The sequence below is a fragment of the Meles meles genome, chromosome 15, assembly GCF_922984935.1.
Source record: "Meles meles chromosome 15, mMelMel3.1 paternal haplotype, whole genome shotgun sequence".
NCBI classification, from domain to species: domain Eukaryota; kingdom Metazoa; phylum Chordata; class Mammalia; order Carnivora; family Mustelidae; genus Meles; species Meles meles.
This window is the reverse complement of record NC_060080.1, coordinates 31,236,040-31,254,732: the sequence shown is the minus strand read 5'-3', so window position 1 is coordinate 31,254,732 and position 18,693 is coordinate 31,236,040. Positions and strand designations below refer to the sequence as shown.

The 18,693-nt window shown below is 44.7% G+C and overlaps 1 protein-coding gene across 1 annotated transcript in view; it reads right to left on the bottom strand.

Annotated features, from left to right (window-relative positions):
- Positions 1-18,465, bottom strand: part of GALM (galactose mutarotase) — a 50,751-nt gene extending 32,286 nt beyond the window's left edge. The window contains exons 1-3 of the mRNA XM_045978784.1: positions 18,172-18,465; positions 8,347-8,501; positions 4,083-4,289 (exon numbers count right to left, since the gene is read on the bottom strand). Of these exons, the coding sequence (XP_045834740.1) occupies positions 4,083-4,289; positions 8,347-8,501; positions 18,172-18,361 (552 nt within the window). The 5' untranslated portion in view covers positions 18,362-18,465. The remainder of the gene's footprint in view (positions 1-4,082; positions 4,290-8,346; positions 8,502-18,171) is intronic.
- Positions 18,466-18,693: the final 228 nt, after the last annotated feature.

Here is an 18,693-nt window from a genome sequence, read left to right as displayed (position 1 = left end):
AACAGAAGAGCCAGAGTTGTTGACCTGGAGTGCCCAAGTGCTGGATGGCCAACAAATACCCTACCTCCAGGCTTGGAGGTGGGGTATTTGTCCCCCTTCTCTGGCCCAGCTCCCACCCAGAGGACCTACTCTGTACCACATGACAGAAGCCAGGGCATCAGAACTGGGCTTCCTGCTTTTGAGAGCTCGCCCATCCATTAAAGATGCAGCCTGGGCGCCTGGGTGGCTCAGACCGTTAAGCATCTGCCTTCAGGTTAGGTCATGAGCTGAGGGTCCTGGGATTGAGCCCTGCATCGGGCTCTCTGCTCAGCAGGGAGCCTGCTTCTCCCTCTCCCTCTGCCTCCCCCTGCTTCTCTGCCTACTTGTGATCTCTCTCTCTCTCTGTCAAATAAATAAATAAATAAAAATCTCTAAAAAAAAATCAATAAACTGGCCAGAAATTGCTTTAATTACATTCCGAGAAGGCTCGGTTTCTCAAGAACTGCCCTGGTCTTGTGTCCTCCTGGTGGGTACACGTGGGCAAGGTGGGAGTGGACCGGAGCCAAGGTCAGGGCAGAGGCCTCTCCTCGCACCCACAGTCTCTACCTTAGTCACTCGTTTGGTCTGTGTTCTGACCTGAGAAAGCAGGTCCAAAGTGGGAGGGGTCTGCCCCACCACCTAGAGCAGCCCTATACTAGAAGGAGTCCCTCCTGGCAGGGTCCCCCTATTCCCATTCCCTCATGCCTCGGGGCTCCTGCCAGCACTTGAAGGGGCCTCTGGGCCTGAGGGGAGCAGAGATGAGGGAAGAGAACTGGGGACTGTTTTCTTGGCTCCGTCTGCTCAATGCTCAGTCCAAGGTTGAGTAGTATTCCATTGTACGAATATTTGGTGGACTTTTGCTTGTTTCCAGTTTTTTATTATTATGAATAAAGCTGCTTAGGAATTTCCCTTTTCTGTTTGTTTTGTAGCGCTAGGGCAGGAAGAAAATGATTCAATCACACACCAAATAAATGGATGCGTCTGAGAGGTTAGGAAGAAGCCTGGTGGGGGGAGAAAGAAAGGAACATTTATGAGAGAGCCACCCCCTTAATGGGCTTCGGGTCACCAAGTGCACCTACGTTCCTTTATGAAAGGGAAGCAGGCTTCATTTTATCATTCTTCTGACCTGGAATAATGCAATGGTCTACTCTGGTGGAATATTCCAGTTGTATTCATTTCCTTTCTAGGTCGATGGAAACCAGGTGAGGAAGGCTGACCCACCAACAGCTCTTGAAGTCATCTCTAGGTTCACTGTTGGTTTCGGTTAGCTTTGCTCAGCGGCTACTAGTTCAGAGCATTAACCATTTATAGAGCTCTCTGTGGCCTGCCCAGGGCTTTACAGACCTCTTCATGCCTTGCACCATGACTGCCTTCATTCAGCTCTGCTCACCTCTAGCACGAGAGCACCAACACTCACGTACTGCCCCAAAGCCACAGCAACCCCCTTACAGGCACCCTCCTTTTCCCCTGGCAGAGCGCTGACTTGTAGATTTGTCCTGTGCTAGGCCGTATCCAGGGAAAGGACACCTTCCCTAATCCCACTGGGTGAATTTTGACTGGCTTAAGCCCATCATGGTGGTCCAGTTCCCTTGCTGGTACTGGGTTAGGCAGGGCATGGGACACCCTTCTGGGCTCATGAAATGTGAGGCAAAGTCAACTGGGGAGCTTCAGGGAAAGTTTTGCTTATTCTTAAAAATGGAATATTAGAGATATGAACAAAGGGAATGGGTCCTTTTTTGCCTCGGGGTGTGACTATATGAAGAGGTGATTCCCGGAGCTGCGGCAACTATGTTGTGACCAGGAGAGGACGAGCCTGAAGACAAGACCCAAAACACTGAAGAGGCAGAATGGAAAGATGGAAGAACCCGGTTCCTTGCTGACGTACCTCCCCAGTCACGCTGGAACACCACTATCGCCTTTCATCTCAAATTCCCCCAGGCTGCTTCCCTAGCTCTTACATGATGGCCCAGTTTGGGGTTAGAAGGCACAACAACAACAAAGCCCAAACAACCTACAACCTATATACTTTTTCCATTCTTTGGGGCACCTGGGTGGCTCAGTGGGTTAAAGCCTCTGCCTTCCGCACAGGCCATGATCCCAGGGTCCTGGGATCCAGCCCCACATCGGGCTCTCTGCTCGGCGGGGAACCTGCTTCCTCCTCTCTCTCTGCCTGCCTCTCTACCTACCTGTGATCTCTGTCAAATAAGTGGAAAAAAAAAATCTTTAAAAAAAAAAAAAGAAAAAAGAAAAACACAGTTCTGTCCTCCCCCCAGGCCACCAACACTCAAACTTAGAAGCGATGAGTCAGAGTTTGGCCCCAGGTAACGCAAACACACTGCTTATTAAATTAAGAAACAAATAAACCAGCAACAAGAAAATGCACAAGATGAGCTAACCACTTTAAATAATCATGTTTTGAGTTACTTCCCTGGGGAGGGTTAAAGACACATAATAATGCTTTCCTGGGTTGGGTAAGAGATGTTCCGAAGCTGCAGAGGCCCCTGGGCCCCAGGCCCGGTGAGTGGCCACCCACTCTCTGGCCCCCTCCCATCCTCAACCCTGAAGCTAGTGGCTGTGGATTCCAGCTGCACTCATTAAGACAGTTTATAGAAGGGGGTTAACACTGTGGAGGGTGGTCTGTGATCTGGGAGGGTCCTTCTGCCTGGTAAACGGACAGAGCCTCAGTGAACCCGCATCCCCATTCTGTCTTCTTGACTGGAACACATCGGCAGATACTTACATATTTAATGCATAATTTCCATCTCTGAATCTATTTTTTTAGAATATAAAATAGGACTTCCTAAGTATATATAAATATGGAAAACAGTGAAAAGTCACCATGATCTACTACCTAAAAAAAAAAACAACACTAATATTTTATTCTATTTCTGTCAACTTTCTTTCCAAACTTATAAAAAGCAGGGTCTTTATGCACATTATTGCAGAGCCTCTAAGGCTCATGTTTGTTTGGGTTTTGGTTTTTGGTTTGTCAGTTTTTGTTTTTGTTTTTAAGGTTTTATTTATTTATTTAAGAGAGAGAGAGAGCACGTGCACAACCAGGGGGACTAGCCGACAGAGAAGGAGAAGCAGGGTGCCTGATGCGGGACTCGATCCCAGGACCCTGGGATCATGACCTGAGCTGAAGGCAGACGCTTAACGACTGAGCCACCCAGGCACCCCTGAGTTTAAGATCTTAAGGAGGACGGTGGAAGTTTCTGAGGATAAGAGATAGACAAGTTTAGAATCCTCTTTCTTATTTTTAAGGGGAGAACTTTGGAAATTACATAAGAACCAATTAATTCGTGCTATTTGGAAAGATCTAGAAAAAAAAAGCAGCACATCGTCAGCAGACTCCTAAAAGAGTGTAAAAATGCAAGATATTACTAGTTGGCTGTGAACATCATCTTGTGGTAGGAAATCATGCCAAAGTGATTCAAGTATGGTAGACAATGATGGCTTTTCAGATGAAGAGGAAGTAATAGAGTCCACAGAGCTTAGCTACACTTTCTACTCTGCCTCGTGAACAGCCTCCTGGACAAGCTCAAGTAGTACCATTAGGAGAGAATCAGGTAGTGTAGAGGGGATTACCTGAGGGGTGAGGAGTGTCTCTCCAGCACTCTTCGGGTGGGCTGCACGCTGGAGAACACAAATGTTGGCAGCATGTCTGAAGGGGCTGAGCCAAGCCCATTTTTAAAGTTCCAAGGATGGAAAAGTGCCTTAACTGGAAATTTCGATGGGTAGGAGCGGAATGAGGAAGCAAATGGACGCTCGTGTTACAGAGAGATGAGAGGGAGTTCTTGAAATAGCTAGTTCCTTGTCTGGACACGTGGGAAAGGGATAATTCTCTGGGTAATACAACGTACTCATTCTAACTTTCTCTATAACTTCCATTTGTTGAGCACCTACTATGAGTCAGCGGCTTTGCCAGCCATTTTTCCTCATCCCCAGGGTTGACCCCCCCATTGCAAGAGTAATTCTGTCCTGGGTTGGTGTCTCTGGCCACTCCCCAGCTCATGCCACAAAGCACATGGCAGGAGGACAGAGGCAGAGGCGAGTCCACTTACCTGACCTGCCAGGTTGAAATAAGAATGGTTGGTCAGATTGACCGGTGTGGTCCGACTGGCCTGGGCTCGGTAGTTGATCATAAGCTCCCCACCATCCAGCGTGTACGTCACCCAGATTTTCAACTCCCCAGGGTAGCCTTCCTCACCATCGGGACTGACCCGCGAGAACTGGACGCCATTTGACAGCACCTGAGGGGTCCAAAGGACCTAGAAAAAAGGGTTTTTAAAACTGTTAAGTCATTGCAATCTCGACCTAAAGGCCACGTTCCAATATTTAAAGCTAGTGAATTCTAGGAAGAGAAATGGTTATCTGATCTTCAAGATGTTTGGATAACAACTTGGATTTTAGTTGTTCTAAAATTTTGTTTTATACAAAAAAGTAGATTTTGAGAGAAACATTTTTCCCTTCTCTTTACCTACTCATATTCCCCATACTCTTTCTCCCAAAACTTATACGTATGTGTTTACACTATTTTCCTCTTTCCTTTTTTTTACAAGTTTTTTTCCTATCTCGGTGTCCCATTCTGAGAAATGTCATATGGCATTATCTGCTAATGGTATTAAAAAATGACCTTAATAAATACGGCCCTCTTTCCCAGGGAAGTACTATTTACAGATATTTATAAAAAACGCTCCAAGATTCTCTATATTCCCTGGGCAGAGTTCCAAACAAATAAGAAGGCACTTGTTCTGTTAGGAAGAGCTCTGCCCACGCACCAGGAGTCCTGATTTGGGGGCCAGGTTTGTTCCCAGCTCACTGTGTGATGTCGGGCATCAGTCCCTGCCATAAAGGGACTGAAAAAACGATTTTGAAGTCTTCTTCTCATTCTAGAAAATATGGTTCTAGGGATGGCAAGAAAAATAGGAAGAAAAGTTTTCTAGAATTTTTTGCTTTTGGAACTAGGAATCTTTGATTCACACAGTGGCTTCTCTCACCTTTGGCCCAGAGGCCTCAAGATTCCCCTTACGGGGAGGGACAGCCGGAATATTACTAAGTGCCCGTGATAAGCCAAGACACTTTGCTCGAACTTCACAGACACTCTCTTATCTGTCTCAGAGCTGGCTCAATGTGGGCACCATTATCTTCATTTAATGATGAGAGAGAACTGGGCTCAGAAAGAACACATGATTTTTCCTAGCTTCTTCCAGCTGGAAAGAAGCAGTCTGATCCTGAGCTTTTTTCCTTATTCTATGCAATCATACTGTCCAGAGACATACTGTCCAGAGAGCCCCAGTCTCTTTGGGGAGCCCTGGGGGTCACTAGTCAAGAGGTCTTTGCTGACAGGAGATGTCCATTTGTTGGTTCTCACCAGCCACTGACCTGGTGCTTTATGAAATGACCAACTTTGTAGGTCAAAATAGTTGAACACTGGCCATTTCAAATGGCTCCAACTAATACCATGACCCCATTTTACAGATGAGCAAATTGAGTTCTGTGGTGTTACCCTGCCCACTTCTACACCCCATATTCCAGGGGGTTTGACTAGAAACTTTTCACACTTTATCATACTTCAATCTCATTGTTTAAAACTCTTCTTTTTTTTTTTAAGATTTATTATACACATGGAGAGAGAGAGAGAGCACACACGCACGAGCAGAGGGAGAGGGAGAGAGTCTCAAGCAGACTCCGGGCCAAGCATGGAGCCCAACGCAGAGCTCAATCCCAGGACCCTGAGATCACGTCCTGAGCTGAAACCAAGAGTCAGATGCTTAACCGACAGAGCCACCCAGGTACCACATGTCCATTGTTTAAAGGGGTAAAAAAATCTTTTTTAAAGTCATACACGTCATTAGTGACAGAACTAGGATTCAAACTCTGGCTTGGTAGTCTACACCATCCACATCTTCATTTCAGTGAATGTTTTGTTTGGATCTCCTTTTTTCAACAGGAGAGTTGAGGCAAAACACTGTCATTCCGAATAGACTTGAAAGATAATAATTTCTGTGGGCCACAGGAATAGCCTTTGAGCCCAGGCTCTGCCCACCTGCTCCTAGCATGGCCTGGATCCTTCTTACTGATGTTGAGAGATCCCACATTTACCAGGAAGGGGAGCCCAAACAGGAGCGGAGGTCTTTGCCTTTACCTATGGTGAACGCAGCTGGTGTCTGAGACAAATTCACTGACCTTGGTAAAAAATTAATTTTACACCCCAGTTATCTCCTAGAAATGTTGAACTTCCTAGACACTTAAAATATAAAGCCGGTTATATGCATGATTAAAAAAGGAGAAAAGAATCCCCTAAATGAAAAATTTTAGGAACAAAATATCCGAAATAAAACATTCTTCACTTGCTACCTAGTTTTTGTCCTTTAGAGAAAGAACACAGTGGAAAATTTTTCGCATAAAGAAATGTTATCAGATCAGTATAATTTCAGGGAAAACACAATTCTTATTCACAGGAGAATATCCCTGACCCTGCACTTTACAAATTTCATGAAAAATTTCCACATTTGCATCTCTAGGCCTCCTTATATACCATTTCCAATTCTGTCAGATGATTCAAAGTTCATCTTTTTAAAAAGTGCATTGATATAAACAGAAAAAGGCGTATCTACAAACGAGCTATTTATTCAGTAATTGTTGAGACGAAATACAGCTGGAAATAGTTCATCTGATATGGCTCCTGTTACTGTGGGGAAAGCTTATAGTTCAGAAGCTTTCAGTATCTCCAGGGTAACATTCCAAGTCCTTCTCCCACCCTTTCTGGGCTTCTGCACAGCCATTTTTTCCAGGACCTACTTACTAAATGAAATGCTATTCTTTTTTCGAGGGTGATTCAAATCCTACCTCCCCAGTTTCTCTCAATCTGTCCACACTGGTTCCTACAGCACACCACTGGTTCCATAGTCGGGGCTGGTTGCCTAGAATGGCTGTTTATCCAAGGGTCTGGCTCCCTCACTATAGTAGAGGGACGCTACTGGTTCATTGAAGGGACTCAGTTAGGCACAGAGCCCTGAAGGAAGTGCATACTCACCATCTCGCTGTGTTTTTACAGGGCACGCATGTGAAGCCACACCACAGAAAACGCTACAGTGGGAGAGAGGGAAGGGGAACGATCCAGAACAGGTGCTGCTCTGAAGATCCCTGTCAGAACAGAGCTGAGCCTAACTCCTCTGCTTGGGCTTTGCCCACAGGCCTGCCATATTCCAGAGACCCTCTGCCCTGGTACTGCCAAGACCGAGGCTACCCCTTGCCTTCATGCCTTCCGGGGGTGAGGAATCCATTCACAGAGGAGCAGGGAAGCGATGGGGCAGTGTGGTTCTGGACCACAGATGGGAAGTTGGGCAAGAGAGTGACCAACTTCCTTCAATGGGACGGGGGGCGGTGGGTGGTGAGAGGCAGAAAGGAAGAAATAGTGCTCTTTAACCGCCATATATGTTCTAGTATTTTCTGGTTCTTCTTTAGGGAATAAACTGGGGGATATAATTTAAAGGAGAGTTAGCAACCAAAATTATCTCCTTGAAATTAGACTAGTAAGAGAGTCGCTGGGGGTTAACCCTCAGACCCCCACACAGCTAGGAAGCAGGCCAGTAGGCATTTCTACTTCAGGGAGAAGCTGTTTGATCAGTTTACTGTCCTAACCTTGTCTTTCCAGGGATTCACTTGGGGAATGGGAGTTTTAATGTAATGGGATGGGAGTAATGGGATGTAATGAATGGGAGTTTTAATCCGAGATGATTTTGAGGCATGAGGCACTTCAGTGGAAGGCTACGCCTGGATGTGGCACCACACTGTGGGGGACAGGGGCTTAGCAGCACTTTCAGGGGTGTGCATTGGACCGGGGACGCCTATACCAGCGGTTACAGTGTAGAAATGAGGGCTGAAGGCTGGGCCGCACAACCTAGGAGTTATGTGGTCTTTCACCCCCTCACATTTCTCATTTGGTGATAACACAGGGCTCTTGTAAGCATGAGACAGAAGACGTGCAAATGCCCTGTGCAGTAAGTGGTAGGTATTATTTTTATTTATTTATTTATTTGGCAGGTATTATTTTTAGGCTACTTTTCCCTTGTGCCCAAGGTCCACTGGACTTCCTGATCCCAACACCAGGAGAAAATCATTCCCTGTTTTTCCCAAGTCAAGAGCTGTCAGCCTTTCACTAAGGGCTCCCCTGCCTCCTACAGTCTGATGAGCTACAGAAGGATGGGTCCTGGAACAGGGCCAGCACCCCTGCTCCCCTGAGCCCCTGGATCGGCCTCTTTCCTGTATCACCTCCCCACGCATTTGCGAAGGTGGAGACCCTGTCCGGTGCCCCTGACTCACCTTATCAAACCCTCTGACTCCTCCATGCAGACTGTTGGGTCCATTGTTAATAGGCAGCTTATACTCCTTCCCATCCAATGTGAATGTTCCTTTGGCAATTCGGTTGGCAACCCGGCCAACCACGGCTCCAAAGTAGGGCTGCTTTTGGAGGTAGCCTGCAGATGTGAGATGAAAGTGTTGTTTAAAACTGGAAGCCAAAGGTGAGGCTCACAGTGCTGCCCACCACCTTCTTCTGAGAGCAGCTGAAAGTAGGAACAACTTGGACATACTAAGCTCCTCAGAGGAGCAGAGAAATATTCTTTTCACATGACGCTTTCCCTTTCCAAAAGTAATGCATGTTCTTTATAAACATTCCAAAAGAAATTTATAAAGCACAAAAAGAAATCTATTTTTTTTTAAAGATTTATTTACTTGGGTGGGAGAAGAAGAGGGAGAGAGTCTTAAATAGACTCCTCGATGAGCACAGAACCCCACTTGGGGCTTGATCTCAAGACCCATAAGATCATGACCAAGCCAAAACCAAGAGTCAGATGCACAACTGACTGAGACATCCAGGCGCCCCAAGAAATTTAAATCATCCTGATCTCATGACCTGCATTCTGCTCAGGTCATGGTCCCGGAGTCCCAGGATCGAGTCCTGCATTGGGCTCCCAGCTCCATGGGGAGTCTGCTTCTTCCTCTGACCTTCTCCCCTCTCACACTCTCTCACTCTCTCTCTCTCAAATAAATAAAGAAAATCTTTGAAAAAAAATTAAAAAAAAATTCTTATGTATATCCTCCTGCCTTTTAGTACACGAGGACCTGTGCTTTTCTTCCTTTTATAAAAATGTAGTCTTGATTTAAGTGCTGCTTTGTAATTTGCTCTTTTCTAGGCCAATCAATTTCCTTAACTAAAAATCATATTTTTGTGTTGTCTTGAAGTATTCTTTTCTCTTTTTATTTTTTTAGAATAATAAAATTATGTCATGAACGTATCCTTTCATTAAAAGAGCATAAAACAAATACAGAGATAAAATACATAAAATACATAAAAGAGCATTAAACAAATACAGAGAGGTAGCTTGTCAGAGGAAATACAGGACACCCAGCTGAGTCTCAATTTCAGATAAATAATAAATAATTTTTAATATAAGTACATACATATTATTATTATACATGAGACATACTTAACATTTAAGAACGATTTGTTGGGGTGCCGGCCTGGCTCAGTCAGAGAGCATGCAACTCTTGACCTTGGGGTCAAAACCAAGAATCACATGCGCAACCGACTGAGACATCCAGGTACCCCAAGAAATTGAAATCATCCTAATCTCACACTAGAGAGAACTACTGTTAATATTCTTACGTTATAAGCCCATGCTGGGTGTAGAGATTACTTAAATATATGAATAAATAAAAACTTTTTAAAAGTTTTAAAAACCTATCTGTTATTTATCTGAATTTCAAATTTAATATCAGGTGTCCCGTATTTTCATTCACCAAATCTGGCAACCTTAACAAAGAGTAAAGCGTGAAAGGGGCACCTGGGTGGCTCAGCTGGTTAAGTGTTTGACTCCTGATTTCGGCTCAGGTCATGATCTCAGGGTTGTGAGATGGAGCCCCAGGTCAGGCTCCATGCTCAGTAAGGAGTCTGCTTGAGATTCTCTTTCCCTTTGCCCCCCTCGACCCTCTGCCCTCCTTCTCTCTCAAATAATTAAATAAATCTTCAAAAAAAAAAAAAGAGTAAAACGTGAAAGTCCCTCTTTCATGCCTTAACTCTTCCTCCCAGTGACAACCACTGCGAACAGTTTGGCATATACACTTCTAGATTTTTTGTTTTGTTTTGTTTTTTTAAATTAACTATAGAGCAACACATACAAATACACAAATGCAGTATTGATATAAAGAGAATTGTACAGTGCATGTGATTTTGCAGGTTCTCATTTATCAAATGCCTTAAGATCTGTCCATGTGACTACATATCCATCTGCCGTATTCCTTTTCATGGCTGTGCGGCATACTGAGGCAAAATTGTGGGGCTTTCTAGGGGACCATAAAAAGCCATGTGCTTGTGCTCTTTTACTTACAAGTCTGTGTACAGGCATGTTACATAGATCTTTCCTTCTCTTCAAGTTCCTCTACCATATGATTACAATGGTAGAGACTAAAGTTTGGGGGTAGTTTGTTTTTTGCATGATCACCAGCATCGCTGTCTACTCTGTTTTTCACTCAGATGCCCCCAGAATTCCATCCCCTTTTCCTGTAGCACACTTATCCATCCCATCTATGTGGATCAGAAGAGTATGCAATTCTCAGGGAAATACAAATCAAAACCACAATGAGATACCACCTCACACCAGTGAGAATGACTAAATTTCACCAGCCAGGAAATGAGAGATGTTGGTGAGGATGTGGAGAAAGGGGGACCCCACCCCTACACTGTTGGTGGGAATGCAAGCTGGTGCAGCTACTCTGGGAAACAGTACAGAGCTTCCTCAAAAAGTTGAAAATAGAGCTACCCTTTTACCCAGCAATTATACAATTGGGTATTTACCCCAAAGATGCAAATGTAGTGATCTGAAGGGGCATGTGCACCCCAATGTTTATAGCAGCAATGTCCACAATAGCCAAACTATGGAAAGAGCCCAGATGTCCATCGACAGATGAATGGATAAAAAGATGTACAGATATACAACAGAATACTATGCAGCCATCAAAAAGGTGAAATCTTGCCATTTACGATGACATGGATGGAACTAGAGGGTATTATGCTAAGCGAAATAACTCAACCAGAGAAAGACAATTATCATATGATCTCACTGATGTATGGAATTTAAGAAACAAAACAGAAGATCATAGGGAAGAGAGGAAAAAATAAAACAAGACAAAATCAGAGAGGGAGACAAAGCTTAAGAGACTTTTTAAAAAGATTTTATTTATTTATTTGATAGAGAGAGTGAGCACAAGCAGGGGGAGCAGCAGGCAGAGGGAGAGGGAGAAGCAGGCTCACCGAGCAGGGAGCCCAATGTGAGGCTCAATCCCAGGACCCTGGAACCACGAACTGAGCTAAAAGCAGACATTTAATGACTGAGCCATCCAGGCGCCCCAGAGACTCTTAATCATAGAAAACAAACCGAGGTTTGCTGGAGAGGAGGTGCGGTGGGGAATGGATGGGGTAACTGGGTGATGGACATTAAGGAGGGCCTGTGATGTAATGAGCACTGGGTGTTATAAGACTGAGGAATCACTGACTCCACCTCTGAAAATAATAATAAATTATATGTTAATTAATTGAATTTAAATTTTTAAAAAGGAGTATGCAATTTAAGCATATGAATTATTTTTACCACGGCTGGAGGAGCTCTCAGGGCACAGACCCTGAACCATTAGGCCAGTTAAAGATCACAGGTTCCCATTCCTCAACAGGTCGGGCATAAGAGAGACATTAACCATTCTCTTCCAGGTCTCTCGTGATTCACTCCCCTGCTAACCTGCAAGTCCTCAGAGTCCTGCCCACGGACCAGCCCTAAGAGCTAACACTGAGTTCTTCCTAAGGCTTGGCCACTTTCTAAGTGCTTTACATTTAACTCATTTCATCCTCAGGATGGTTCTAGGAGCTAGACAGTATTACAACCCTCTTTTTTTTTTTTTTTTTTAAGATTTTATTTATTTATTTGACAGAGCGAGATCACAAATAGACAGAGAGGCAGGCAGAGAGAGAGAGAAGGAAGCAGGCCCCCGCCGAGCAAAGAGCCCGACGCGGGACTCGATCCCAGGACCCTGAGATCATGACCCGAGCCGAAGGCAGTGGCTTAACCCACTGAGCCACCCAGGCGCCCTACAACCCTCTTTTTACAGATGTGGAAACCGAGGACAGAAAGGTTAACACTGAACACAGCTAGTTATTAGAGAAACCTGGATATGAACACCGTCTGGCTCCTATGTACTTGTTCTGAAGTATCCCATTATTTGAAAAGTACAAGGCCTTCCGGTGAATTGATCTTCCTACCATCCCTTCGCACAGGCCAGACTGACCTCTCCACCAGCTCCCACCTCCCTCCCCACCCTCCTCTCTTTCCGAAGCTGCAGCTTTAAAACTCCTTATACTGGGTAACCAACTAAAAGGAGTTCCCATGGCCCAGCAAACCTCCTCTTGGTTTTAATTCAGCTGCTTTTGTTTGCTTTTTTTTAGTAGGCTTTATTTTTTTAAGATTTTATTTATTTGTCAGAGAGAGCATAAGCAGGGGGAGCAGCAGAGGGAGAAGCAGACTCCCCACTGAGCAAGGAGCCCAATTCGGGACTGATCCCAGGACCCTGGGATCATGAACCGAGCCGAAGGCAGACACTTAACTGACTTTACTTTTTAGAGCAGTTTTGCATCTAACTGCAAAACTGAGCTGATTCCCCATATATCTCCTGTCCCCACACAGGGAGGGATAACTTCTCCCATTACGAACACCCCCCATCAGAGAGACACATTCCTAATCACTGATGAACCCACACCAGAATACCATTATCAACCAAAGCCCCTAGTTCAACAGGAGGGCTCGCTCTGCTCTTGGTGTTGTACATTCTGTGGGTTTGGACAAATGAATAATGATACCTATCCATCATTATAAAATGATACAGAGTATTTTCCCTGTCCTAAATATCTTCTGTGCTCAGCCTATTCATCCTTCCCATCCCTGTAGCCCCTGGGAACCACAGATCTTTTGACTGTCTCCATAAATTTGCCCTTTTCAGAATGTCATAGTTGGAATTGGATAGTATGTAGTCCTCAGATAGGCTTCTTTCATTGAGTAATATGCGTTTTAGTGGCTTTTCGTGGCTTGATAGCTCATTTCTTTTTAGCACTGAATAATACCCCATTGTCTGGATGGACCACAGTTTATTTGCTCATTCACCTACTAAAGGACATCTTGGTCTGTTGTTTTGGCAACTATGAATAAAGTTGCTATAAACACCTTTGTGCAGGGTTTTGTGTGGACATAAGTTTTTAACTCCTTTGAGTAACAACCAAGAAGCATGACTGCTGGAACCTATGGGTAGAGTACATTTAGTTTTGTAAGAAACAACCAAACTATCTCCCAAAGTGGCGGTGCCATTTTGCATTCCCACTAGCACTGACTGAGATTTCCTGTCGCCCCACATCCTCACCAGCACTTGGTGTTGTCAGTGTTCTGGATTTTGGCCATTCTGATAGCCCTCATTATTATTTTGATCTGCATTTCCCTGATGATGCATAATGTGGACCATTCATCTGCTTTTCAGGAGCTCGAAAAGATGAAGGAAAGCAGAATTTTTGTTCAAAATTGTTCAGCTGTATCTACTTTTATATACTTTTATATGTATAAATTATATGTATGTGTGTATATATACGTATATATATACACACATATATATATAATTTATACATATAAAAGTACACATATATATGTATATATATACACATATATATATATAATATCTACCTTGATCCATTCAACAAATGTACACAGGGCCCCAGCTCTCCGCCAGTCACATGCTTGGCTCTGGAGACAATGACAAATCCAACAGCAATGCTGCTCCTTCATGGGCTTGAAGAATTCCCTCAGATGGCACCACTCTCTGGCCACAGTAAACAGCCCATGGAGATAAGAAGCACTAGTCAGTCCTTGGTTTAGCGGAAGAGTTTTCAATGACTGAACCATAAGGGCAGCAGAAACCACTGTTCCCAACTGTCTCCAAACAACTCTTTAGAATAAATGGATTTTATACTATCTTCATATGTTACTAAGTTTTATATCAAATCAGAATTATAGAAAGTGACAGTCCTCAAATTCTAAAAAGGACGTGATTAAAAAGCTTGATTTGAAATGCAGAAAATACTGTTTTCCATGCAAAAAGGGCCAAGTTTCTAGGCCAAGCCCCAAATGATGATTTATTCAAGCCCATTGCTGATGTGGGATAAAGGGTAGAGGAAAAGTCTGTCCCTTTTCCTGGGCAAAGGACTGGCCAGAATACATTAATGGATCTTTCCATTCCTCTAACATCCTAAGGACCCCAGCTGTGCTATCCACCTCCTACAGCCCAAATTTCAGCCAGAGTGCCCTACAGTCCGAAATAAAAGTGCCTACTAATCCCAGTTCGAAGCTGCCACAACCTGAATGACTTCCCTTTGGCTTTTGGAGGAAAACAGACATGACTATAATTGACAAGCACTTTAATTGCCCCCAATATTTAACATAGTTTCAAATGGCTGCTGGTAGGCTGCATGGATCTTCATGCCCTTTTTTCAGTGTTAACTCAGTGAAGTTAAAAGTTCAAGTGATGTGAGGGAAGATATGTGGAGGCAAGGGAAGGAAAAGAGATAAAAACTACAGATCATTCACTATAGACACTATCACAGCTGGCAGCACATTTATTCATCATTATCTGCTAATTCAGGCGAGGAAGTAAGCCTGGGGAGGTTAAATAACTTGCTTAGGTTCCACAGCTTTAAGGGACAAAGCAGGGATTTAAACGGGGAATCCGCAGTGTTCCTCTAAGGGCATCTGCAACACTATACCGCAGCCTCTGAACCCATTCCTTTCCCTCCACGCCCCTATGAACTGTGGTTTTCTAAAAGCACAAAGTCCATTTTGTCTATGTTTTTCCATAATGGCTCTCATGGCAGTAATAGCGGGGTATTTGATAGTAACTGGGGGGAAGATAAAAGGGGCAGAACAGGCAGCGATTAAGCGGGTAGGCTGTTTATTACCTGCAGCTCATAGGCAAATACTCTCATCACAGGTTTTGAAAGAAGTCATAATGACTGTAGGTGGGACATGATGATGAAAAGCATTTTTAAGTATTTTAAGTACAAAAAAATGGCAGAAAAATTCATTGGAGGCATTACTGATTTTTCTAGGCTGTAACCAAAAGATCATATGATCTACCTCTTTAGAATTCTTCAGAAGAAAGATCTAATTTTCCCAGGGAGAAATGGAACCATTCTGACCTCCCGTCATGGCCATGATCCAAGCAGTTTATATAAGCTATCTGGGAAACTGGAGAGAGCTCACATCTAACCTGGCAGTTAGGAAAGGACCATGTCTCATGGAATTATCCATGCTTACCTCCTCCCTGTGGCTCAAAACGTTTTGGGGACACAGTAATGTCCAGATAACCCCCATTCTGTCATATTCTGTGGCTTTAAATGACTTAGTTTTGCTCATACAATACATATTCAGATACTCGAAAAGAATATGCAGTGAAAATATCTCCTTCTTAACCCTGGACCCCAGCTACCCAGTTTTTCTCTTAAAGACAATCACTGTTAGCAATTTCTTTTTTAAGATTTTTTTTTTTAAAGTAATTTCTACACCCAAAGAGGGGCTCAAACTCATAGCCCCGAGATCAAGGGCCATACTCTCCACCAATGGAGCCGGCCAGGTGCCCCCTTTTGGCAGTTTCTTTTTTTTTTTTTTTTTAAGATTTTTATTTATTTATTTGACAGACAGACCAGACAGAGATCACAAGTAGGCAGAGAGGCAGACAGAGAGAGAGAGAGAGAGAGAGAGAGAGAGAGAGAGAAGCAGGCTCCCCACTGAGCAGAGAGCCCGATGCGGGGCTCGATCCCAGGACCCTGAGATCATGACCTGAGCCGAAGGCAGAGGCTTAACCCACTGAGCCACCCAGGTACCCCCTTTTGGCAGTTTCTTAACATGGATTTCAATACACAAGAATTGATCAAAATAGAGCACCATTTCACACTATTCTAACCAAGACGAGTATGCTTCCTGTTATGACATATATGAAGTCTTCTTTTATCTTTAGCAATACTGAAAGAATCTACAAAAAAACCTGAAAGACAGGGCCGTAATGAAAAGGGAACAAAGGGCCCTCTGCAATAACCACGAAGGTGGCTGCACATATTAGAAAGCACTAATTGATATTTGGAGGGCTTTTTTCCAGCTTCTCCTCTTCTGAAAATAGCGTGCTTTCCTTTTAAAATCAATAATTCAATTATCTAAATTATAGCATAGGAATGAAGATGTCTGTCTCAACCCAGCACCCAGAATATTTTAGATGCTCTGATTCAACCTTTTTGGGAAGGCTGTGACATATCCTAATAAGAAAAATGCTATTTAAGGATCTCAAGACAGGTTACTAACGTGGAGGGCAATACAGCACAAGCTAGAGCCCTATAATCTGAGGGGTCTGGGGTTTTTTTCTCCCTTTTCAGAACATGTATGTAGGGATAATACTTTCTCTAGCCTGGTTGCCACAGGAGTCCTAGACTCAGAGATGAATCCACTGTATGGATGCCCTCATAAAACACTTCGAGGCCCATGAAAACACTGCTGCTTCCCAGGCATCATGTCAAGACACAAGGTTCATAAGAATTCCACGGATGCTTTGTCTTTTAAGATCCGCGTGACTCTCGTATCAGAACTAAAACAGGTAAGGAGTGAGGGTAGGTGAACGTGTGTGTGTGTGTGTGTGTGTGTGTGTGTGTATGTGTGTAGAGGTACAAAGGGAGGGCCGCTATCTCCCGAATGGTGATAACCACTTAGCATCTCCAAAGCTTTGCAGGCTCTGAAATTCCAGGCCCTCTGTCAAATTCTTCGACTCCACTGGGCAATTTTGCATCAGCCAAGCAATCTCTTTGTGATTCTGCGTCAGCCTAGAAAATAGCTATGCTACTAACACAGAGAGAGAGGTGACTCAGCAAAATGATTCTAAAGACTCCCCTTTTGTCACTTGTCAACCCTCATGCCTTCTGACTCTGAAGGCAGAAGATCTGAACCCCCATCAGAGAAAAACCAAGACCCAGAGTTTTCTGTTAACTTCTAACCATGAGCCCTGTTACATATCTAAAGAACCAAGCAGACAGAAAGACACACCTAAAGGAAAACCTCAAACCTCCTCTCTAGTTTTTGTGCACGCCCCTTCCACTGAGCAAAGGGCATTTATCGGCAAGCAGTTTCTCTTTGCCAGGTTTATTTCAGAACTTATCTCCTGTCTAGCTACACGGTAGTGACAAGAGATAGCACTGCATCCATTTTCCTTTGCTAAGATCAAACTGCAGCTGTCAACATTCATGAATCCGATTATTTGGCTAATGTCTATCTCTCCAGCTAAAGGGCAAGCTCGGTGACGGCGAGGACATTGTCTGTGTCACTGAGTGAGATAACTGAATGAACCCTTTTGAAATGCATGGATTCATACATGATCCTAACTGCCCATGGGTTCCACTGAAAGTTCATCCTAGTTGGGAGACCTCATTGCAAGACAATGAGTCCATCTTCCACTTTCCACTCAGTACCTGGTTAGTGAGCAGCCCCAGAACGCTGGGCCCTAGTTACCCCAGGCCAAGTGTGTTAAACTGTGGGCACCCACGGAGCCATGCTGGCTCATCTCTGAGATGACCAGGCCTCAGAGAGGATCTGATGAAGGAGAAAGGAAGTGGAAGAGGGCGGTCTTGGATTGTCCTTCTACATCAGAACACAGGGGAAGAACTGGGAGCCACAATGCCTCTTCGCCAGCTTTTCCCTTTCTTGCCCTCAACAGACCTGACACTTCAAAGTCGGCTCCTGGGTTGCTGGGGGTTTCATCTTACCCTCAACTATTCTAAATTAACTAGAGCAAAGCCTAAATGGATAACCAGAGGCCAAGTCCTTTAGTGGTTCCCATTCATTAGTCTTTTCCCGGGCACGGGATGGAAGCACAGAGTTGGCTGACTGCTAGCACTCCTGACTTCCTCCGGGTCCCGGCAGCCAGCAGCCCGATCGATCGGGATTGGGGGAGGTGGGGAGAGGAGCTTGTACGCGAGGGCTCGGGGTCTGGGGCCGCCCGGGCAGTCCGGGTCAGAGTTCAACCCACCTTCCAACTCTGCAAAGCCGAGCACCACATCTGACGCCCTGCCCTGCCTGTCTTTGACCTCCAGGGCCGTAATGGTGCAACCCCAGGAGATGATGTCCACTTTCAGCAGGTCTGACTGCAGCTGGAACTTCTCCACTGTCCCTGCCCCTGAGGGCAGGTCTCCAAACACGGCTCTAGTCACCGAAGCCATGGGGGAAAGCCGGGGGCGTGCAGCGGCTCCCAGTCCTCGGAACTCCAGTCTCCAAGAGCTGGAGCGGGACTTTACTGGAGAAGAGGCGGGACCCGGCTCAGACTCCTCCCCTTCCTAGATTTAGAGAGTGACCACTCCTGCAAAAAATATCCTCTGGCGACTTTCTAAATCTTTCCTTTGCCTGAGGGTGACGGGAAGGCAAAACTTCCAGACTGGCTTTTCCTTTGCTAACTCTGGCTGCAGTGCATGTTGGGAGTGGTAGTCTTTTGAAGGTGAACTTGCATTTTGGGGCGGGTAGTCTTTCTCAACCCAAATCCTGAAATCTGTAGGAT